This window comes from Coregonus lavaretus, assembly GCF_964263955.1.
Source record: "Coregonus lavaretus genome assembly, chromosome: 17".
Classification (NCBI taxonomy): Eukaryota; Metazoa; Chordata; class Actinopteri; order Salmoniformes; family Salmonidae; genus Coregonus; species Coregonus lavaretus.
The window spans coordinates 4,501,346-4,525,886 of NC_140004.1; the positions used below are offsets into that span (position 1 = coordinate 4,501,346).

Genomic DNA, 24,541 nt, shown 5'->3' on the forward strand with positions numbered 1-24,541 from the left:
ATTAGCAATGATTCCTCTCCAAGGTTCCACAATGACACGCGGATTAATCCCCCCCTCTCTCCTCTGCCCCTCACTCCCCTCTCATGTGATCAGGGCTCACATAAAATAAAATAAACAACTCTGGGTGTATGTCACCTTGTGTCAAGTGATTTATTATAACAATATGGAGATGGGGAAGAAATACAATCTATTAATTGATTCTCAACATATTGAGAATAGTTACTCTAGGATTTCAATACAAACCCATATTTCAGTTGTGTAATTGTTCATATTGATAATAATTTGAGGGATATTGCCTCCGTCCTCCCCTGGCGTGTGTGTGCATGTGCGTCTGTCTGTCTGTATGTGTGCGTGTGTCTGTCTGTCTGTCTGTCTGTCTGTGTGCATGTGTCTTCTTGTGCTCCTGCAGGAGATCTCAGACCAGGACGTCCAGGACCTGGTTATGAAGTCTATCGGACGTCTGACTCTGATCAGACAGACCTTCCCCCTGCCCCAGAACACCAGCCAGCGCTGCGTCAAGCACAACCACCGCATCAACACCTCCCTCTGCGACACCAAAGACCCCAAGGCTCAGACACTGGAGGTAACACACACACCAAAGCTGTGTACCAAATGGCACCCTAGTCCTTATATAGTGCACTACCTTTGACCAGAGCCCTATCAAAAGTAGTGCACTACATAGGGAATAGGGCATCCGCCTACTTTGCCGCCTCCCCTTCCCCCAGTCACACATTCTAATTATCTTATAGCTGTTAATGGCACCAACGTTGTCGCCCTGCGCCCTGAGGCTTGTGTTCTCCTCCCAACATCCTAATTAATTTTGGGGAAAGTGGGCCCATGTTTTGTTTGTATCAAACATCATAATTCATCGCAATATTATCATGGAAATGTGGCATGTCATTTCTCTGTTGTTATTTATTTTTTGAAATGTGTCCCGGGGCAGCAATGTGTATATAATCATTTTTGTGCCCTATAATCTTACTGTATATTCTACGTGTCAAACCACAATATGAAATGTAATTAATATTCCGTTGATTTATGTGTGTATGTAGAGAAGCCTAGAGGGATAGATCTTGTGAAACTTAAAATGTAACTTGCATTGACAGGTCAGTGAAGGGACTGAATGATGGTGTTACAGTGACAGAGATGGACAGCTTGTATGAAATGTTGAGAGACACTGTTCTTAGTCCAGTGAATGACAGATTCAGGGAGGTACACATTGTGCCCATTGCTTCAGGTTATATCAGTGACACATAGAGACTGTGCTTAGTAAGACACATAGATTTTGTTCAGTAAAAGACTGACAGATCAGACAGACAGACCGATAAACCTTTCATACAGAAAGGCAGGCAGGAAGGCAGGCAGGCAGGCAGGCTTGCTGGCTGACACAGACAAACAGACAAGCAGGCAAACTTGCAGACAGACAGACAGTGTTGAGTGTGCTGAGGGGACAGACAGAGAGCAGGGGCAGTCAGTGGAGGACAGTGTGTGCCTGGTGCAGTTAGGCCTGTTTTGTCTGTCAGTGTGGAGCCAGAGCAGCTCAGCGGTCAGGAGAGTGGCCCAGAAGAAGCCCAATTTCACACTGCGCTGGAGCACATCATCTGGGTTTGCCTGATCACACTTTCTCCCCCCTCACACACACACGCGCGCACAGTCTTGTATAACTAACCTTGTGGGGACACACAATTCAGTCCCATTCAAAATCCTATTTTCAAAATCCTAACCCTAAAACGAACCCTTATTCTAACCTTAACCCTAACCTAAACCTTAAAACCTAACCTTAACCCTAACCCTAAACCTAACCCTAGCTCCTAACCCTAACCCTAAAACTAACCCTAGCTCCTAACCCTAAACCTAATTCTAACCCTAACACTAATTCTAACCTTAACCCTAAACACCCTAGAAATAGCATTTGACCTTATGGGGACTAACAAAATCCCAGTTGGTCCAATTTTCGTTTGTTTACTATTCTTGTGGGGACTTCTGGTGCACGCACACACTCCCTGCCCTCTCCTGGATTGCAGCGCTCGGTGATCACCCAGCCTCTCACAGGAGCCAATCTCAGCAGGCAAGCCACTGCCACTCCTCACGCTCCCAGGATTTACATGACCACCAGATGTTGCCCTTTAACCCAGCTTTGTTGTCAGCCCCCACCCTCCCCCTAAACCTCCCACCCACCACCACCACCTAGATACCTCCCCAGCACGCACGCACGCGCACACACACACACACACACACACACACACACACACACACACACACACACAGACACACACACACACACACAAACACACACACACACACACACACACACACTCTCAATAGCTGTTTAGCTCCAGTGCATCCACTCGGGCATTCCAGCTACCCAGGCCAAACCAACCCTCCATCGCCCCCCTCACTCTACAAACCATTCATTTCACACAAGTCAAAGGCTTATTTTTCTTGCTGTGGCTGAAAAACACAGACGCCCAGGAATAACAACAGTGTTTCTTCAGAGTCAAGAGGATTCACCGTCATGCTGTTTTTCTCTCATCGGGTTGTTGCTCTTTTTATTCTGTCTGTGGATCGGTCCCTGTGGAGCAGTTAGGGCACTGGGAACTTTGTCATTTTCCAAATACATAGTGCTCAGACAGTTCATGTTGGGCATTTTTTGGAGCATTTACCTTAAAGCTGAAAAATAATAATAATTGTCGCAACTCAGTACAAACACATCCTGATCCCTCATTACTAGTGTTTTTGCTTTGGAATGGCGAGAACAGAAAAGAAAAACACACGCTTACAGAGCTCCAGCCATTTTGTACGAGTCATTTTGTGTGTTTTCATCTAGCGTCCCACTCAATGTAATTGGTATTGTCTCAGATAGTCTGAGTCTGTTCCATGTGTGTGTGTGCGCAAGTGCATGTGTCTGTGTGTGCGCGTGCGTATGTGCACAATTGTGCCTACGTGTGTGGGATGAATGGAACTAAAGCACCATCCATTTACACTGCATAGTAGTGCCACGCTTAACGTTCTGTAGCCATGCATCCACCATGCATAGGTTTAAATGATCTGAACATTTTCTCTGTGAATATCCGCAGCATTTAAACCATTATTCCTAATCATTATTATTGTTATTATTAATGATGTGGTTGGAAGCAACAGCACAATCACCCAGCATACTAAAACAGGAGTTGTGTTTTGCATGGGAGCCTGTTTGCATCCCAAATGGCATCCTTTTCCCTATAAAGTGCACTACTTTTGACCTGGGCCCATAGGGGAACCCAATGGGCTCTGGTCAAAAGTACAGGTAACTGCCAAAATAAAGGAAACAGCAACATAAATTGTCTTAATAGGGCGATGGGCCACCACAAGCCAGAACAGCTTCAATGCACCTTGGCATAGATTCTACTAGTGTCTGGAACTCTATTGGAGGGATGTGACACCATACTTCCACAATAAATTATTTGTTGATGTTGGTGGAAAACGCTGTCTCAGGTGCCGCTCCAGAATCTCCCATTAGTGTTTCATTGAGTTGAGACCAGACGGCCATGGCATATCGTTTTCATGCTCATGAACCCATTCTGTGACCACTCATGCCCTGTGGATGGGGACATTGTCATCCTATGGGGACAAGCCATGGTAGCCAAAATAATGGCCTCCCAGCATTTTTATACATGACCCTAAGCATGATGTTATGTTAATTGCTTAATTAACTCCGGAACCACACATGTGTGGAAGCACCTGCTGAATATGTACTTTGTATCCCTCATTTACTCAAGTGTTTCCTTTATTTTGGCTGTTACCTGTAGTGCACTATGTATAGAATAGGGTGCCATTTGGGTTGCAGACCTGTCATATCGCTGATGCATTGTTGACCTTTCTCGGCTGGAAAAGCCTATGTCAGGGAGATGCCACGCTCGTTCCTCATTCCCAGTGGGCGCTGGAACGCGGCACTCGATATTGTGTCAAGTGTGCCTGAGCGTTGTAGGTTGAATAAACGACGGCAAATCTAAATGGCCACTCTCTACTCTATTTATTACATTCTCATTAAAACGGAGACAACACTCCTTCTAAATCACAGCGCGATCAATCAGGGCCCGAATTTACTCCCCTCTCTCTGTCTCTCCACATGCATCTTGGCGTGTGCCAAATAGCATCCTATTCCCTAGTGCACTACTTTTGACCAGGGCCCTCGAAAGTCGTGCACTATATAGGGAATAGGGTGTCATCATTCTTACCCCTTAAAAGGATGCATGTGGTGCGATTTGTGTTGTGGAGCTTTTAAAGGCTGAACTTAGACAAAGCCGCTGAGAAATGTTAAAGCTGCTTGAATCATTTTAGGGCCTTTTCCCTTTACCAGGAACCGGGAGCAGCCTGGATGTGTAATGCAAACAGTAGTTAGAGGGGCTGTTTTACCGAGGACATCAGAGATGTAGCTACAAATGACAGGTGTTAGGTGTTGCTTCTTTACTGATGATCAAAGAACTGTTGAAATGATGCGAGCGCGCGCATACATTTTCTATTCAAATGATGCCAGCCGAGGCTGCCTGCTCCTTATGATCACGGCATGTTTCACTGCCAGCCGTCACAGCAGCTTTCAGAAGGGTGCGGAGCTTACTTAGGCTGCATCCCAAATTGCACTCTACTCCCTATATAGTGCACTACTTTTGACCAGGGCTCATAGGGCTCTGGTCAAAGGTAGTGCACTTTACAGGGAATAGGGTGTCATTTGAAACATAGCCTTTGGGTTTCTACACCGAGGAACATGAATATACACATAATCTTGGTTCACTTACTGCAATACCACTAGAAAAGTCTGCTGTGAATCTCTCTTTCCAGTTCCCCTTTTTCTTTTGTCTCACCGCTAAGGTTTCCTTCTCCCCTCTGACTATCTTACCCCTTTTCTTTTGTTCCACTGTTAATAACTTCTCCCTCCTTTTCCGGTCAGTTTTTTCCCTTTCTTCCTCTTTCTCTCGTTCATGTTTTGTCTCACCCTGCTCTTCTTCTGCGTCCTCCCTCTCTCCCGCTCTGCTGTTGCAAGATAACCAACCGCTACATCTACGACACGGTGCTGCTATTGGCCAACACCTTTCACAGGAAACTGGAGGACAGGAAGTGGCACAGCATGGCCAGCCTCACCTGCATCCGCAAGAACTCCAAGCCCTGGCAGGGAGGGCGCCCCATGCTAGACAACGTCAAAAAGGTATTGGTCCATATAGGGCAGGTCAATTCAAAACCTGGACTGATTTATACCTGGGACACCAGGTGGGTGCAATTACTTATCAGGTAGAACAGAAAACCAGCAGGACTCCGGACCTTCAGGCTCGGATAGGGGTATACTTAGGGACAGGCTTTTTTCTTGAATATAACGACGGCTGTCAGGTCACGGCGAGGTCATGACAAACGCCTAGTTCGGATTTATTCTGTATTCATCATATTATGCACATCCATAGGATACACATCCTCTGTAGCTCAGCTGGTAGAGCACGGCGCTTGTAACGCCAAGGTAGTGGGTTCGATCCCCGGGACCACCCATACACAAAAAAAAACAAAAAAAAAACTTTATGCACGCATGACTGTAAGTCGCTTTGGATAAAAGCGTCTGCTAAATGGCATATTATTATTATATTTATTAAATATATGTATGAGATTGTATTTGCATATCCTGTATAATGCTTGGAGCGAGGGATGGAAAATGTTGTTCACAATATGATAGGAATGATGATAAATCTGTGTAAAGAATATGTCAAGCAAGAGTGGCATGGACTTTGTCCCAAATTACACCCTATTCCCTATGTAGCCCTATGGGTCATAGTCAAAAGTAGTGCACTACATAGGGAATAGGGTGCCATTTGGGACACACATATGTTCAGCTGTTTTCAGCTGTTTTCTGTTATTACATTACCTGTCAAGGTGCTATGCTGCTGTAGATCATATGCACACCACATTATGTGAAAGACAAGTGATTCTATTGACAGACAAGGGATAGCCCTTCAATGGCGGAACTCATCCCTTCTGTCTCCACTTTTCTCTCAGAGGAGACCTTTGAAATGGATAGGGAGATATGGACACTGTCTTGGGCATTGAAAAACACCCTGTTGGGGTTGTTGTTGCCGTGTTGAGGCGACATTGTGCTCTGCATAGCTACTGTGTTGGTGTAGGAGGCTAGGATGTGATGTTATCACCTTCTCCATCCCTGTGGCCTTTGCTCCTGGGGGGTGGACTGTACCTGTCGCCATGTGTCTGCACACACACATGGGCTCGTACGCGCACACACGCACGCACGCATGCACGTACCCCCACACACACAGTACACGCACTCACACAAACACAAACACACACACAAACAGTGGCGTCCTCACACCCTGCCCTCTGCCATGTGCTGCGTGAGAGTTCAGTGAAAGCGACACCGGCCCTGCTGTAGGGAAGGTGAGCCTGCAAAAGCCACGTCCCATTGATTCAGTCCCTCTCCAACCAGCCCTGGGACTCTGCGTGTGTGTGAGGTGTTCTTTCCTCCTGTTTTTAATGGTAATAACTGTGTATAGGTGACGTTAATGTGGCGTGAACCTTGTTATTTTACTGTAAGCCAACGATGTAATGGGCCAATGTTTCATTCCCTAGGGTGTCCTCACTGGATCACTGTTCTACAGCTTCATTAGGGGAACTGGCTGTTTATTGGCTTTTCAATGTGTGCGTTAAGGTGAACTCGCCCGGATACTGCTCATCAGCTCTCATAATTGGCCGGCTAATTATTCCTGTCAGCTCGGTATTGGTGCAATACATTCACAACACTTATCTTTGTGTTAATTGCACCTCCTGTGTAATTGCACCTGCTGTAGAGGACGATATAACAGACAGGTGGTAAAGAGAGAGTGGGGGGGGGTGTTGAGGAGGGTCTCTGCACTCATTTGTGATGTTGGAGAGATGAAAGGCTATGTATGGTGTGACACTTTGTTTGTGGCAGCCAAGGCCCTCTCTGGTGAAAGGGGTTTGTAAGCCAGCTTTCGTTTAGCAAAAGAGGCCCCAATAAGAGTTGACTAACAACAGACAATTATTATCATTATGATAATGTAATGGGTCGCATGCAGATGAATAAATCTGTTTCCCAACGTGGGCGGACTCGTTGTTGCTCGGGGCTGTCACGTTCTCGAACACAGCGCCGCAGACTGTCCTCAGTGCAGGTGCACTGCAGGCTGAATGATGAAAGGGGCGCGAGGGGAGCGAGACAGAGGATTTGTTGATTCATGACCTCTGCACACATCAATGGAAATATCAAAGCGAGAGGGATTCTCTTCAGAAATCCCCACGCTTACCAACCAGGTCATCACTTCTCAGTGTCTAGGCTGGAGGATTGATGATGTCTTACTACTTATCTATCACCTATTTCTTCCATTGGGCTCGTGAAATAGCAGATATAATTATCCAGTGTGACAAGAGACCTTTTATATGAGACATTTTAAACGTTTTATAACTTTTTCATAGACTACATTCATTGCAGTGTGTTTGACCTCACTAATCATGTGTACGGTGTCCATATTAGGATAGACTCAGTCTCATCAGGACTTGTTTCGATCTCAACAGTACTAAGTGCTTTGTCCATTTTGACAGCACTCTGACTTTGTGTCTGTCCCCTACAGTCTGGAGTGAGTGGTCTGACCGGCTTCCTGGAGTTTACCGACAACGGAACCAACCCCAACATCTACTTTGAGATCCTGGGGACCAATTATGGCGAGGACAGGGGGAGGGGTGTCATCAAGGTAAGATATCAAAACATTGTTGTTGATTTTGTTGTTGTTGGCTATTCGACACAGCGTGGCACTTGATGTGCACTTGTTGTTCCCGCTGGGGCCAGCCATACAGAAATGTATGCATGCATTTGGATAAAAGCGTCTGCCAAATGGCATATATTATATTATATCATTATGTTTATGTGGTGCTCTTCAGCTCTGTGTATTGTCATTGAGGCTCATTATCATTTAAAAAGCAGACTGTACATCTATTCAAAACAGACTTATACAGTAGAGTCATATTCATGAATATAAAGAAAGGTTTTGGTCACGTTGCCAAGATGCACAAAAATAGTCATTATAAAAGCAAATGTACATGATGAACACCCATGAATGTTAATGTATTATGGCCAAATCGGATGGGCTTTATAAGGTGCTAGTGTACATCTTTTAACGTGTTACCCAGAGAACTATACATACAGTATGTCTATTTTCTCCGTTCTTCTCATATATGTATAGCGGCAGGTTACACCTTAGCTCATTAAAGCTCACCTCTATCCTTCAGGTGTGGACACTAATTATGTTAATTTACAGAATGATGAGGTTTGAATAGATAATCATAGCTGCTCAATGGAATTTCGAACAGCCGCCCTCAGTGAATGAGGCAGCACATCAACAGACGTTGTTTATCTTCCACTGTGCTGTTTATTTATCTAATTTAGGTTCTAGTGCAGCAGCCCAGCCGCGGTTGAAGAATAGTAGCACAAGACCCGATTCCCTGAGCATCACCATGCGCGATAATTCATCTATTCTTTCCCCTCATTTTCTGTTAATTACCGTATTCATATATTCCTGTATTTACTCACTCAAATATCAGTTGCTATCGTTCTGTTCCGTCTGTGGCCCAAATACGGATCAATTACCGGTAACCACGGTGGCAAAGACGTTGTAGAGATGTCCGGGAGATGGATTGGCTTTGGCGGTTTCAGGGAACATAGCGTCACAGAGAGACAATGTGTTCCTCTCAGATAAACAAAGGTGTTGACTCACCCTGGTCGGTCCCATAACTCCGGGTGAGTGAGCGAGGAACACAAACACAGCCGATATCCTGACCAGGAAGTCTTAATCTGGCACTACCACTCACCTAAATGGTAAACACAGCCGTGCCGTGGCAGAGACTTCATGTCACGTTATGCAGTCGGTGCCTCAGATGTAAAACACAGAAGAGATGTATTCTTTTTTTTAAATAACATTTTATTGAGATAGAAAGTCACAAATTAGAGGGGGACAGATAGGTAGAGGAATAGAGATATGAAGGCGCAGGCGGGGTTTAAACCCATGCCACTAGGGGGAATGTATGGTCCAGTGTCGGCAGCGCTTGTACTAGACCAGACTCCCGCACACAGAAGAGATGTATTTCTATAATTGCAGGTTGGTGGAGTGGTGGTAGTTGTAGTCTCAACAGTTGTAGTATCAGATATACAGTACCAGTCAAAAGTTTGGACATTCTACATTGTAGAATAATAGTGAAGATATCAAAACTATGAAATAACACATATGGAATCATGTAGTAACCAAAAAAGTGTTAAACAAATCAACATATATTTTATATTTGAGATTCTTCAAAGTAGCCACCCTTTGCCTTGATGACAGCTTTGTACGCTCTTTGCATTCTCTCAACCAGCTTCATGAGGTAGTCACCTGGAATGCATTTCAATTAACAGTTGTGCCTTCTTAAAAGTTAATGTGTGGAATTTCTTTCCTTCTTAATGCATTTGAGCCAATCAGTTGTGTTGTGACAAGGTAGGGGTGGTATACAGAACATAGCCCTAGTTGGTAAAAGACCAAGTCCATATTATGACAAGAACAGCTCATGGGGTGGAACACAATTGGCCCAGCGTCTTCCAGGGTAGGGGAGGGAATGGCCGACAGGGATGTAGCTCAGTTGGTAGAGCATGGCGTTTGCAATGCCAGGGTTGTGGGTTCGATTCCCACGCGGGGTAAGAAAAAATAAAATAATGTATGCACTCACTAACTGTAAGTCGCTCTGGATAAGAGCGTCTGCTAAATGACTAAAATCTAAAGGACACCAATAAGAAGAAGGGACTTGCTTGGGCCAAGAAACACGAGCAATGGGCATTAGACTGGTGGAAATGTGTCCTTTGGTCTGGAGTCCAAATTTGAGATTTTTGGTTCCAACCTCCGTGTCTTTGTGAGACGCGGTGTGGGTGAATGGATGATCTCCGAATGTGTATTTCCCACCGTAATGCATGGAGGAGGAGGTATTATGGTGTGGGGGTTCTGTCTGTGATTCATTTAGAGTTCAAGGCACACTTAACCTGCATGGCTACCACAGTATTCTGCAGCGATCCGCCATCCCATCTGGTTTGTGCTTAGTGGGACTATCATTTGTTTCCAACAGGACAAAGACCCAACACACCTCCAGGCTGTGTAAGGGCTATTTGACCACAAAGGAGAGTGATAAAGTGGTGCATCAGATTACCTGGCCTCCACATTCACCCGACCTCAACCCAATTGAGATGGTTTGGGATGAGTTGGACTGCAGAGTGAAGGAAAAGCAGCCAACAAGTGCTCAGCATATGTGGGAACTCCTTCAAGACTGTTGGAAAAGCATTCCAGGTGAAGCGGGTTGAGAGAATGCTAAGACTGTGCAAAGCTGTCATCAAGGCAAAAGGTGGCTACTTTGAAGAATCTAAAATCTAAAATATATTTGGATTTGTTTAACACTTTTTTGGTTACTACATGATTCCATATTTGTTATTTCATAGTGTTGATGTCTTCACTATTATTCTACAATGTAGAAAATAGTAAAAATAAAGAAAAACCCTTGAATGTGTAGGTGTGTCCAAACTTTTGACTGGTACTGTACATGAAAACATGAAATGACCCTGGGAATTGGTAGAACATCGCTCAGAGATGCACAAATACAATATAACATAACAAATGGGTGAATCTTTACTTTAAGAGATGCATCCCAAATGCACCCTATCCCCTATATAGTGCGCTACATTTGACTATTTGGGACACATGTGGACCTCCCTGAGTACCTTGGCTTACACTGGTTGTCACACTGCAGACAAATGAAGCCCAAAGGTTCACTCAGCCTGTTTGGATGAACACTTGGGGTCACTGTCCTTGAGGCTCCATGTGGGAGAGAGGTGTGTGGCTTTTCTCTCACCAACTACAATACATATTCATTCACACACACCATGCATGCACACACTCGCCCGCGCGCACACACACACCCTTGACGAATCACAAACTCCACTTCCAGAGGGGCCGCTGTAGGTTACAAATGAGATTGCCAGATCTCGTTAGAGATAATGGCCTGAGACACAAACATAACGCACCATGCTTCCAAAGATTCAATTAATCTTTAAGTAAAAAGTAATTACATTAAGTCTGATTCCTTAATCAGAGAATATAATTACTTTTGAGGGAATTAAATACACTGAACAAAAATATAAATGCAACAATTTCAAAGATTTTATATTTTAGTCATTTAGCAGACGCTCTTATGCAGAGCAACTTACAGTTTGTTAGTGCATACATTTTCATACTGGCCCCCCGTGGGAAACGAACCCACAACCTTGGTATTGCAAGTGCCTTGCTCTACCAACTGAGTTACAGTTCATATAACGAAATCAATCAATTGAAATAAGTTCATTAGGCCCTAATCTTTGGATTTCACATGACTGGGAATACAGATATGCATCTGTTGGTCACAGATACCTTTAAAAAAATGGTAGGGGCTTGGATCAGAAAACCAGTCAGTATCTGGTGTGACCACCATTTATCTCATGTAGCGTGACACATCTCCTTTGCATAGAGTTGATCATTCTGATGATTGTGGCCTGTGGAATGTTGTCTCACTCCTCTTCAATGGCTTTGTGAAGTTGCTGTTTTTTGTCGGGAACTGGAACACGCTGTCGTACACATCGATCCAGAGTATCCCAAAAGTATATTTTATTTCAGCATATGAAACGTGGGTCCAACACTTTACATGTTGCGTTTATATTTTTGTTCAGTATACTTGTTACACTGCTACTGTAACCTCATAAGCACTGTATGTACCAAAACATCTGATTAGGGAAAGCATGAGTTGTTGCGTCGTCTACTGAATATTTGACATTTGGCATTTGTGAAGGATCAGTTGAAAAGAGCAGAGAGTAAGAGTTGCAGGTCATCGTACTGCAATCTGCAGTTCAAGCAACAACAAAGCAGACACTGCACCACTGTGTTGGTAAACAGCTGAGGGATGGGGCTGGAGAAATGTAACCACTGTTGAATTCACAGATCAAAATGATACTTTTAAACATGTTCTAAGGCTATCGCAGATTGCCCATTTAACCTAGCTATGCCCCTTACTCAAAAATAATAATAATATGCCATTTAGCAGACGCTTTTATCCAAAGCGACTTACAGTCGTGCGTGCATAATTTTTTTTGTGTATGGGTGGTCCCGGGGATCGAACCCACTACCTTGGCGTTACAAGCGCCGTGCTCTACCAGCTGAGCTACAGAGGACCAAAAGCACTCAGCTAACCCATTCTTCAACAAAATAACAAACTGCAGTTATTCATGTGTTGGCTCCATAGATAACTCATTACATGTGGTCATTTTTATGTATAAGGCACACTGTATGTTCCTATCAATGTACTTTGTTCAGGTTGGTATGACCTGTACTGTGTGTGGGTGAATGTAACCAACACCTGAATGATTTTGGTACATTACTTTTTTATTTTGAGTGAGTATCTATGAGATCCAGATATAAAGAAAGATAAGAAGACAAAGCGAACTGTCTTTCTTTACATTTAAAACTCCTACGCTTTATTGAAGTTGCTTTAAGTCACAGGTGCCAATGTGTTTCACCTGTTTGATTGAGTAAACTGGCCCGAGGTTCCCTTAAGGTTGAAGTTTCCATTTATTTGACATTTATACAACGGGTGGGTCTAATCCTGAATGCTGATTGGTTAAAACCGCATTCCAGCCGGTGTCTATTCCACAAGTTACCACCGGCTAAATCTATGACGTTAAAATGCCTATTTACACTGTTCCATGTGACCGCGCAATCCACTGTCTCATCAACCCAGTCAAACACTTTATAAACTTGATCTCCACTATAAAAAGCATCTAGACATTATCTCACATTTCTTTTAGACTAACATTTCTTTTTCAACAGTGGAGATTTGTATAAACTTTCTGTCTGTCTCTCTGACATTTGCAACATTGTTTCAATATTCAAATTCGATCTCCAGCTGTCCCATAGTAATGAACGTGTCGGGAGTCGGGATGAGACAGACAGGCAGCGTTTCTCAGCCGGTCAAAATCATGAATCAGCTGGCATCATTTTTATGGATATATACCAAAAAAAATGTCCATTGAAAAAAGGTAAAACGAAACGCAGCTAATTTGCAGTCTTTCCAGCTTCAGTTTGAAGTGATTGTGTTACTGTAGCTGTGTTGTTGGCTAGCTCCTCTGAACAACAGTGTCCTGACGAGTGAGCACATTCTCTATGCCAGGCGAAATCGCACCTCATTAGCTCATTGTTATGGATGTTTCCAAATAAATGTAACTAGAAAACAGCTTAAACAAATGCAAATGCAGCTACTTTGCTGTTTCTCTGGCTGAATTTTTTGACGTGACCGTAAATTAGCCGTAGTTGGCTAGCTAGCAAGCAAGGGATAAGAACGTTGCCAGCCAGAATGGCAATGAAACATTTAGAACGAACAACTTGGTCGAGTCTATAGATACAGAACAAAAAGACTGAACGACTGGGTCGCGTCCATAGATACAGAACAAAAAGAACAAATGACTGGGTAGCGTCTCTAGCAACCCTAGATTTGTGTTGGGACTATATCTTGTGGAAGGATGAAATAGTACGAATAAATTAATAAAAATATTTTTTTTATGAAAATATGTCAATAATTATTTGAATATGTTGGTAACCCGTTGTATAAAAGTGATAATGTCCTCGAAGCCGATGTTTGGAGGATATACTCGCACGGTTTGCCGGCCCTCGACTTAATCTCGGGTCTAACAACACCCGTGCCAATATATCCTCCAAACACCGGCTTATCGGGCATTATCACTTAATTAAATATTCCCCATGTAATGTTAACAGGGCACTAACATGGCTGCCATAGAATTTTGAAGTGTCATGTAAATACATCATAATGCTCATTCTAGATGTTACACGGACTGACAAAACATTATGAACACCTTCCTAATATTGTGTTGCACCCGTGCCAATATATCCAACAAACACCGGCTTCTCGGGTATTATCACTTAGTGTATGCAAATACAATGAAAGGCTTACTCACAAGTGACAATAAGATAAGATACACAACAAACAACAAATACACGTCAATTAACACAAATAATAAATACACATTCATAAAATAAACAAAGGCCTACGTATGTATGAAAATACAATGTAAGACTTACCCGCAAGCGACCTCGCAATAAGATAAGAGACACAACAAACAGCAAATACACATCTAGAAATACACATCATACACATTATTAGCACAGCACTCCACACTGCATCCTAGAGAAAGCCTTTCTAGCAGCGTCATTCCTCCCACACACTATCATCATGGACCCTGACTGTTGTTGTCTTTCATGTATATTAACCTCCACTGATAGAATTTTAAAGTCGGGCCTTGTTCTTAAATTAAGCCCAGGCACAGAACGGCTTGTTCCAGTAATTGACACAGAGGTGACCCCGGAGCCTGGACGGCTATAAGCTGCTGCTCACAGTTCTTTCAATTCATTATCCACACTGAGCCACACACTTACTGTATGCATGTTATTATCACTGCTTCTTTCTCTATTCCCCTCTCTCTCTCTCTCTCTCTCTCTCTCTGTCTCTCTCTGTCTCTTTCTCTCTCTGTCTCTCTCTCTCTCTCTGTATCTCTCTCTGTATCTCTCTCTGTATCTCTCTCTCTCTCTCTCTCTCTCTCTCTCTCTCTCTCTCTCTCTCTCTCTCTCTCTCTCTCTGTCTCTCTCTCTCTCTCTCTCTCTCTGTATCTCTCTCTCTCTCTCTCTCTCTCTCTGTCTCTCTCTCTCTCTGTCTCTCTCTCTGTATCTCTCTCTCTCTGTCTCTCTCTCTGTATCTCTCTCTCTCTCTCTCTCTCTCTCTCTCTCTCTCTCTCTCTCTCTCAATTCAATTCAATTCAATTCGCTTTATTGGCATGACGTAACAATGTACATATTGCCAAAGCTTACTTTGGATATTTACAATATAAAAAATAAATAAAGATGAGAATCAAAAATTGTCAACGGGACAACAGTAACAACAATAACCAACGGTCAATATAACCATACATTCAACAATAACAATAATCATACAGTTGAGGACATGTGCAGGTTTATTGGTCTGTCAGACACTGTCCCTCAACTTATGGCAGGCAGCAATGTAGTGCGCTGCCAACCCACAGCTCTCTGCGTCCTCCCCCAACAGGATGGGTAGCCTATCCTCATCAGAGAGGTCTTTAAAACCTTGAATAAGGATTTCAAATTTGGGGAAATGACACTCTCTAATTGTTTTATATTTTTGACATTTTGTCAGGAAATGCAGCTCCGTCTCAGGTTCTGCTGTTGTGCAGTGGTTGCACAGCCTTTCCTCTACAGGGAGCCAGGTTTTCCTGTGTCTACCCTTCTCAATGGCAAGGCTGTGCTCACTGAGCCTGTACTTTGTCAAGGTTTTTCTAAGGTTTTGATCAGTAACCATGGTCAAATATTTAGCCATAGTGTACTGTCGATTTAGGGCCAGATAGCACTGCATTTTGCTTTGTGTTTGTGCTTGTGTTTCCCAATAAGCAATGTAGTTTTGTTTTGACTGTGTTGTAATTTGGTTTATTCTGATTGATTGGATGTTCTGGTCCTGGGGCTTCAGTGTGTTAGTAGAACAGGTTTGTGAACTCGGCCCCAGGACCAGCTGGATGAGGGGACTCTTTTCTTTGCTCAGCTCTTGGCATTGCAGGGCTTGGTAATGATATGAGAGGGGGTCACTGTATTTTAGATGTTTCCAAAACTTAATTGCTCTTTTTTGAGTTTTTATTATTAGTGGATATTGGCCTAATTCTGCCCTGCATGCATTGTTTGTAGTTTTCCTCTGGACACGTAGGAGAATCTTACAGAACTCTGCATGTAGGGTTTCAATGGGGTGTTTGTCCCATTTGATGAAATCTTGTTTTGCAAGTGGACCCCACACCTCGCTGCCATAAAGTGCAATTGGTTCAATGACATATTCAATTAGTTTTAGCCAAATTTTAATAGGTATTTCAATTTGAATTTGCTTTTTAATGGCGTAGAATGCCCTGCGTGCTTTCTCTCTCAGTTCATTCACTGCCTCATTAAGGTGTCCAGTTGAGCTTATTTTTAAACCTAAGTAATTGTAGTGTGTACAGTACTCTATATATTTTGTACCAATTGAGAACTTTGGTCTAATTCCCTGAGATCTGGATCTTCTCTGGAAAATCATTATTTTAGTCTTTTTGGGGTTTACTGCCAGGGCCCAGGTCTGGCAGTACTGCTCTAGCAGGTCCAGGCTCTGCTGTAGGCCAGGTGCTGTGGGTGACAGCAGGCATAGGTCATCTGCGAAGAGTAGGCATTTAACTTCTGAATTGTGGAGACTAACACCAGGGGCTGAGGATTTTTCTAGAATAGTGGCCAATTCGTTAATGTAAATATTGAAGAGTGCAGGGCTCAGATTGCAACCCTGACGAAGGCCCCGCCCCTGGTTAAAGAATTCTGTCCTTTTCTTACCAATTTTAATGCTGCACGTATTGCCAGTATACATTGATTTAATTATGTCATATGTTTTACCCCCTACACCACTTTCAATAACTTTGTAGAACAGTCCTGTATGCCAAATAGAATCAAATGCTTTTTGGAAGTCGATAAAGCAAGTGTATATTTTGGTATTATTTTGGTGGACATGTTTATCTATCAGGGTGTGTAAGGTGTAAATATGATCAGTTGTGCGATGTTTTGGTATAAATCCAATTTGGCTTTTACTCAAGACATTGTGCTTATTAAGGAAGTTTAGAACTCTTACATTGATGATACTACAGAAAACCTTCCCCAGGTTACTGTTCACACAAATGCCTCTGTAATTGTTAGGGTCAAATTTGTCTCCATTCTTAAAGATTGGGGTTATGAGTCCTTGATTCCAGATGTCAGGGAAATAACCTACACTCAGGATCAAATTAAACAATTTTAATATAGCCAATTGAAATTTTGCACTAATGAGTTTGAGCATTTCATTTAGGATGCCATCAGGTCCGCAGGCTTTTTTAAATTTGAGAGCCTGAAGTTTCTTATAGAGCTCCTGGTCAGTAATTGGGGAGTCCAATGGGTTTTGATTGTCCTTTATAGCTTTTTCTAATCCATTCAACTTCTCATGGATTTGGCGTTGTTCTGCGTTTGTGTCAATTTGAACGGTGTTGTAGAGTGTTTTGAAATGGGTTGTCCATATGTCACCATTTTGTATTGCTAATTCCTCTTGTTTAGATTTTTTTAGTTTTTTCCAATTTTGCCAAAAGTTGTTTGTGTTTATGGACTCCTCAATTAGTGTCAGCTGCTTGCTGTTGTACTGTGCTTTTTTGGTTCTGAGTGTACGTTTATAGAGTTTTAAAGTCTCACAGTAATGAAGGCGTAATTCACCATTATTTGAGTCTCTGTGCTTTTGGTTGGATAGTGTTCTAAGTTTTTTCCTTATAATTTTACAATCTGCATCAAACCAGTTGTCATCTGTGATTTTTTTAGTTTTGTTTTTTATCAATTTCAATTGTGCTTCTTTTGCCGTTTGCCTGAATATATAGTTGATGTTTCGTACTGCTAGATTGATGCCTTCTTTACTGTGAGTGAATGTGGTATCCAGAAAGTTATCTAAGAGTGTTTGGATATTTTGGTTCCAGGTTGCTTTCTGGTATTCTTCTGTGCTGTTTTGGGCCCATCTGTATGAATTTCTGATGTTGTACAGCTTACTGGGCTGTGAATGTGTGGTTGTTTCCAGGTCTGTTCTTTTGAGGAACAACGTAATTTGGCTGTGATCAGACAGAGGTGTTAGTGGCTTGACAGTGAATGAGCTGAGAGAGAAAGGGTCCATGTCTGTGATCATATAGTCTACTGTACTGTGGCCAAGAGGTGAGCAGTAGGTGAATCTCCCCAAAGAGTCCCCCCGTAACCTACCATTGACAAAGTACAGACCCAGGCTTCTACAGAGCTGCAAAAGATCCCTTCCGTTTTTGTTGACGGTGCTGTCACTGTTGTTTCTATGGGGGAGATTAAGATAGTTAGAAACAGTATGGCCTGTAATAAAGCTGTCCCCTCGTGTGCTCGTTAGATCAGGTAGTGTTCCTGTGCGCGCATTTGTGTCCCCACAGATGAGCACATTTCCCTGGGCCTGGAAATGGCACGTCTCTTCCTCGAGGGTGGGGAAGATCTCCTCTGAGTAATATGGGGATTCTGAGGGGGGGATATATATTGCGCAAAGGAACACATCTTTTCCTGTCAGTACAAGTTCTTTTTTTAGTTTTAACCAAATGTGGTATTTGCCAATTTTGAGGGGATCAATTAGATTTTGTAGTTCGGATTTGTACCAAATGATCAATCCTCCAGAGTCTCTGCCTCTATTGACAGAGCTGTGTTTCTGTGATGGCACAATGACCTCTCTGTAGCCTGTGGGACAGTGAGTGACAACGTCAGCCTTACACCATGTCTCCTGCAGAATGATGACGTCAACATCTTTCAGATTTTTGTTGAACTCCAGTGCTAAACTCTTCAGACCAAAGGTTGATGAGTTTAGACCCTGAATGTTCCACATGCTAACTGATAGTGATTTCATGTTGCAAAAAGAAAGAGTAGCAGTCAGAAATACAGTAACGATTAACTAATAAGTTGTTAAGAGCGAGATAAACAGGATATCAGCTAACATTTATTCTGTTATTCTGTTAAATATTCCTATTCATTGAACAAGTAAATTCTAGTACAATAGGTGTGTGTGTGTGTGTGTGTGTGGTGTGTGTGTGTATGCGTCCGTGTGTGTTTAGTGCAGTTTAGTGCAGATGTATTGGAGGAGCTGTTTAATCTCACTTAATCCTACAGGGTTCTCCTGTCCTCTGACGACCTCCGCGTAGCTGCGCTGGTCCTGCTGTTGGGCCCTGTGAGGTGGAGGGGGGCCAGGTCTGGGCTGTGGGACTTCCTCTCTGGTCTGGTAGGGGTGGTGGTCTGGTGCGGGATAATAGGCTGGGCCCGGTCTGGTCTGGCTAAGCCGATGGAAGTGGTGATGCTCTGGGGGTGGGTGGGGCCTGTGGGGTGCACTGGGTCTGGTGTGGCGTTGAAGGGGCCTGGGGCTCCTTGGTGGTGCAGTGGTCTGGTAGGGGTCTCTGGGTGCTCCTCTGTCCAGTACAGCATGGGGTGTTTGTCTACCAAGTGCTACGTCCTTTAGGGACTTGGCAAACATCCCTACTGTCTGCTTCCTCAGGTGGGAGTGGTCGTGTAGATGCTCTGGGGTGATTGTTGGGTGGTGAGCAATGTGTATGTTTGGGAGTAGGCCACACCCTCTGGTGATGTCAGCGTTGGCTTTCTGGATGGTACGGGGATGAAAGTCTTTGCGGGGCAGCAGAGTGGAGATGGTGATGTGGGAGTTGGGGAACCACTCAGAGGCCCTCTCTGCTACTCTGTTGACCAGGCTGCCTACTCTCTCCTGCTCCTCTCGCAGGTTGTTGGTGCCGGTGTGAATAATAATGTGGCCTGGTGTGCCAAAGTCAGGCTGGGACAGGATGTGGAGTGCATCTTGTGTTTTTGGGCACCATATTTTGCGCACCTTGTGTTGGGGGAAGAGTTTATCTTCTTGAATGAATTTCCCATTTGAGTCAATGAGGATGGCCACCTCAGTGGGTTTTACCAGATTGGTGCGTTTTCGGTCTGGGGCTGGAGTAGACAGGGCCTGTGTACATGGAGGGGTGTGTGGGGGTGTGTCAGGGGGGGCCAGAGAGCTTCTCTCTGTAGTAGTTGTCTCAATGTGGGCCTCTTTGTTGACTGGGGGTGTGGGTAAAGTGTTGTCGGTATGGGGGGGGATTGTGGGTAAAGGTGGGTCAGTGGGGTTGTTAGGGGTGGTGAGGGGCTGCAGCTTCTCTCTGGGAGTCTCTACAGTCTGTTCTCTCTGCTGTAGCACCCTCTTGATGACAGACAACTCCTTTGCCATCTCCTCCTTTACCTGCACTAGCTCTCTCCTCATGGTGGCCTTTACCTCCTCAAGCGCTGTGGTAAGGCTCTCTCTCAGCTCCTGGACAGAGTTCTTCAGCTGGGTCCTGCACTGGTTGATCTGGTCCTGTAGAAGCTCTGTGTCTGGGCTGGGGGTGGTGTAGCTGGGGGGCTGCTCCTTCAGCTCAGTAACCCATACCTCTAACAGAGCCAGCCTGTCTCTCAACAGGCTGATGGTAGTGTGGTCTTGGCTCTGGTGGTTGTAGGCAGGCAGGGGGGAGGATAGTCCTGCTGTTGGGGTGCCTGAGGTGAGGGGAGAGGTCAGGGTGCTGTCCTTGTCTTTTTTACTTTCTGCTATCTTCATTAGGGTGGGGAAGTCCTGCACAACAGAGCTGAGTGCAGCCTCACTGCCCTGGACCATGATAGTACCGTTCTGATACATGTTTACCGTCAGAAACCTGTTTTCCTGGTCCTTATCGCTGTCCTCAAAAATGTGGATTTGTCTTCCCTTGCAGATGCCTTTCTTCGTGGTGTAGCTGAAATGGCTAGTTACAGCTGTATGCCAGGCAGTAGTGTGGTCTGTGTAAAATAGCAGGTTTGTAACGGTCCCGTTTTGTGAGCAGTCAGCAAACAAAGTTTCTGGGTTCTCCCTCAGAATTCGGTGTTTAAAGTTGATTCTTCCCTTCTCTGATTTTATTTCTGCTGGGTATTCAAAAAACAACGGAGAAAGTCTCTCAGTCTCTGCCGTTACTATCGATGCTAGCGCTGCCTCAGTGGCCATGTTGCTATGGTTACCACCAGTAAACGGTTAGAGCTGGACGGTGAGCTAGCTGACAGATTTTAATTTGGCTAGCTACCACGATGAAGATTGGTCTTTTTACTCACTCTCTGTCAATCTTTTCCTCCTGTTTTGATCTTCAGTTGTACAATTAGATTACCTATACATTTTTTGCTAATTTAGTCGTGTCAATCTCGCTCTTAACAACCAAAAAGTTATAACAAGTCAGGAGCTGTTCTTCTGCATGACTTCTCTCTCTCTCTCTCTCTCTCTGTGTCTCTCTCTCTCTCTCTCTCTCTCTCTCTGTATCTCTCTCTCTCTCTCTCTCTCTCTCTCTCTCTCTCTCTCTCTCTCTCTCTCTCTCTCTCTGTCTCTGTCTCTATCTCTCTCTCTCTCTCTCTCTCTTTTTCTCCCCTCTCACACACACATACACACACACACTCACACACAGACACACACACACACACACCCTCTCATACGGTTGTCTCTGTATTGATAATAGCAGGACATAGGCAATCTATCATAATTATTATTACCTCCATGTAAGATTTGTTTTCTACTCCATTAATTCGGGTGGCTACATGCAGCTTACAACTCTATACGTCAACAATCTCAAAGCTCCAATGGCCAGCATCGTAGAGGACAGCAGCGCTGTCTGCTGGGTAATTGCTTCGTTAGCCATCATGGGACCTTAAGTCATTTCTGCTGGCAATGAAATAGATGTATATTTTCAATGTGTGGCTGTTAAAGAGGGTCACAGTTTGATCTAATATAATTCCCACTGAGCCAGAAAGAGAGAGAGGGGGAGAGAGAGAGGGGGGGGGGGGGGGGGGTGATATAGATGACCTATTCTTTTGATATAGGGAGGGACAGAGGCTTGGGTCAAAGAGAGGCAGGCCGGGAAAGGATATAAAGTGAGTGTCGGTGGAATGTTAACCCACTAAATGAATAGCATTACAATGTTCGCCAGAACGGGGTCACCTTACCTATTCTGTCACAGCCATTATACTATCAGGATAATAGATATAGTGCCTTCCGTGATATGTTTGGAAATATTTATTTCATATGAAAGCTGGTATAATTCTACACTGTAAAAAACAACAACATGTTTAACCATGTAAGCCTGCATGACAATTGGATGTCAGTTTGCATGAGTGTCAGGTTGTATGTCTTACTCTAAGTACCTGCTAGTCAAAGAGCATTTGCGCTTTACACATTTATACCCAAAGCCATACAAAGACATATAGTAGAGTAGAGACTGCTGATCAGTTGGCCCTCTGTAGCTCAGTTGGTAGAGCATGGTGTTTGCACCGCCAGGGTTGTGGGTTCGATTCCCACGGGGGGCCAGTATGAAAAAAGTATGAAAATGTATGCACTCACTAACTGTAAGTCGCTCTGGATAAAAGCGTCTGCTAAATGACTAAAATGTAAAATGTAGAGTGGCTTGTATGTATGCTGACACCTGCGCTCAAAAGAACATTCCTAACGATCACAATGACAGATATGTTTATCTCTATAAACATGTAATATAGAGGTGTCATCGGTAGAATGGCTTCTTGGTTTCACACACTCCATTCCTGGTATCTTCACATGAAGGACAGGGAGAGACAGAGGAACTGTAATCAGAACCTTCTGTGAAAAAACCTGACATAAATGTAAAAAAACGTAAAATGAACTTGAATTGTCAGTATGTTGATAGATGACAGTGATAGAACATTGGTTCAACGTATTTTTGCCCGGTGGTAGGGGACTTAGCCTACCGGAAATGAACATGTTAAAAACGTTTTGGAAATACAATAATTACACAATGTTATTGTAACACAAATGTAATTGTAATAAATTGTGTGTATTTACAATTCTGGGGCCATGCAAAATGTTGTAGATTTTGGAATACAAAATAGCTTATCAAAAGCAGGTACAATTGTTCATTCGTGGTACAAAATATGAGAGCAACACCTTTGGAAGAAAGGAATTCATTCCTTCAATGTAAAATATATTCCTGTAAGGATGTGTGTTAAATATGTGGGGAAACTGTACAGTGGAACAGAAGAGATCCCCCTGGGGTAGAGATCCCCATTTCCCCCAATTTTCCGTTCCATTAGGTAGATTCAGATGTTGCTTTATAGAAGCTGTCTTTGCCTTTAGAGGAGGCAGGGGAGAGAGAATCATTGATTTGTCCTGCTTCACAGATTCTCTCTTTGCACTTCTCCTGGACAAGTCCCAGTAGATAGCAGACGTGTTAGATGTCAGGCGTTGCTTATTAGAGGCGTTAGCCTACCTCAATTTACCCTGGGTCAGGCAGACCTTGCCTGCGTCCCAATGGCCCCCTATTCCCTATAGAGTGCAGTACTTTTGACCAGGGTCCATAGGGAAGCCCATAGGCCTCTGTTAAAAAGTAGTCCACTATGTAGGGGATAGGGTGCCATTTGGGAGGCAGACATTTTCTTTATGCACATTGTGCTATGGATGTTATTGTAACATTGTTAAAGAGAGGAGGAGGAGGAGGAGGAGGAGACGATGGACAAAGTACACCTTTTAGGCCTAAGGAAAGTCAATATCAGTGTCTTTGTGTTCTTTCCCATCCACATATTCTCTCCTTTTTTTGTGTCTCTCATCGCATTCTATTTCTCTTTTTTTCATGTAAGATCTGTAAGAGCAGCAGTCAAGGAAAGGGTCAATTTCAGTTCTTTGTGCCTGTTAGCACTATTATCAAATGTTAAATGCATCCAAAAAATTGGAAAACTTTACAGTGTCAAGCATCATAAGACTTTATTATTAAAGTTTTAAGTCACATGTCTGAATTCATAGCCTGTCACTATGTTACTCATGTTTTGAGACAACCGGTTAAAATGGAGTGTCACAAAATTGCATTGCTCTCTCCTGACATGTTGCAGAATAATCGGAAGCCCTCATTTCCCAAATACATTTTGCATGACTAGTCTTAATGTTGCATTATGCTGCTGGGTTGAGACGGGGTCATGGATAGGTCAATGCATGCGTCCCAAATGGCACCCTATTCCGTATATTGTGCACTACTTTTGACCACGGCCCATAGTACTCTGGTCAAGCATAATGCACTTAAAAGGGAGTAGGGTGCCATCTCTGTTAGTTAAAGCTTACATTAATATTGATACAGTACTAAGAGGCTGGCTATTCTGAACCATGTCAGTCCATCCATTCTAGTAAAGCCCCAAACCAAAACCACCAGCTGACTATTATGCAATCTTCAACAATGTATTGTATTTAAAGAGCAACTGCCCCTAAAAAACACATTTTCATTTATTCTAAAAAAAGGGGCATGATCTGACAAATGGAGATCCTTACCCAGTGGATGAAACTGCTTATACAGTAAATTACTTCGTTGCAACCAGATTACAACCAGTGCTGGCTCTAAACGGGTTGTAATGTCCCCATAATGTTGACATTTGACCCAGCTTTGATGATAGGTTTACCGACTGGTGTAAGAGTCTTGATGGAGGGTCGTTGTCTCTGTGAGTTGAGGAGTCAGTCACTCACACTCTACTGTGTGGTAGGCTATTGCTGTGCTAGGCTACCCTTACTGACAACGGGGCCACAGGCAATAGAGAACCACAATAGTGGACACAGGTCAGTTGTGACGCGGTCGGTGGCCCTCCCTCTCTTCCTCAGGTTACCTTTGGTCAAGAGGAGATGATGGGATGCCAGACGTCGCCCCTTGTCGCCCCGATGTCGCCCCGATGTCGCCCCTTATCTTCATTCTGTCACCTGGTGTCAAACAAATGAGCCAATCCCCATCAGGGACTGGTAACGTGGCAACACAGAGCACTGACTGTACCAAACC

The 24,541-nt window shown here is 43.7% G+C and overlaps 1 protein-coding gene across 1 annotated transcript in view; it reads left to right on the plus strand.

The window, feature by feature from the left end:
• LOC311144768 (glutamate receptor ionotropic, delta-2-like) overlaps nt 1–24,541 on the plus strand; it is a gene marked incomplete at both ends in the record, with an annotated part of 582,161 nt that overhangs the window by 375,624 nt on the left and 181,996 nt on the right. The window contains 3 exons of the mRNA XM_084180872.1: nt 410–583; nt 5,021–5,182; nt 7,617–7,736. Of these exons, the coding sequence (XP_084036998.1) occupies nt 410–583; nt 5,021–5,182; nt 7,617–7,736 (456 nt within the window). The remainder of the gene's footprint in view (nt 1–409; nt 584–5,020; nt 5,183–7,616; nt 7,737–24,541) is intronic.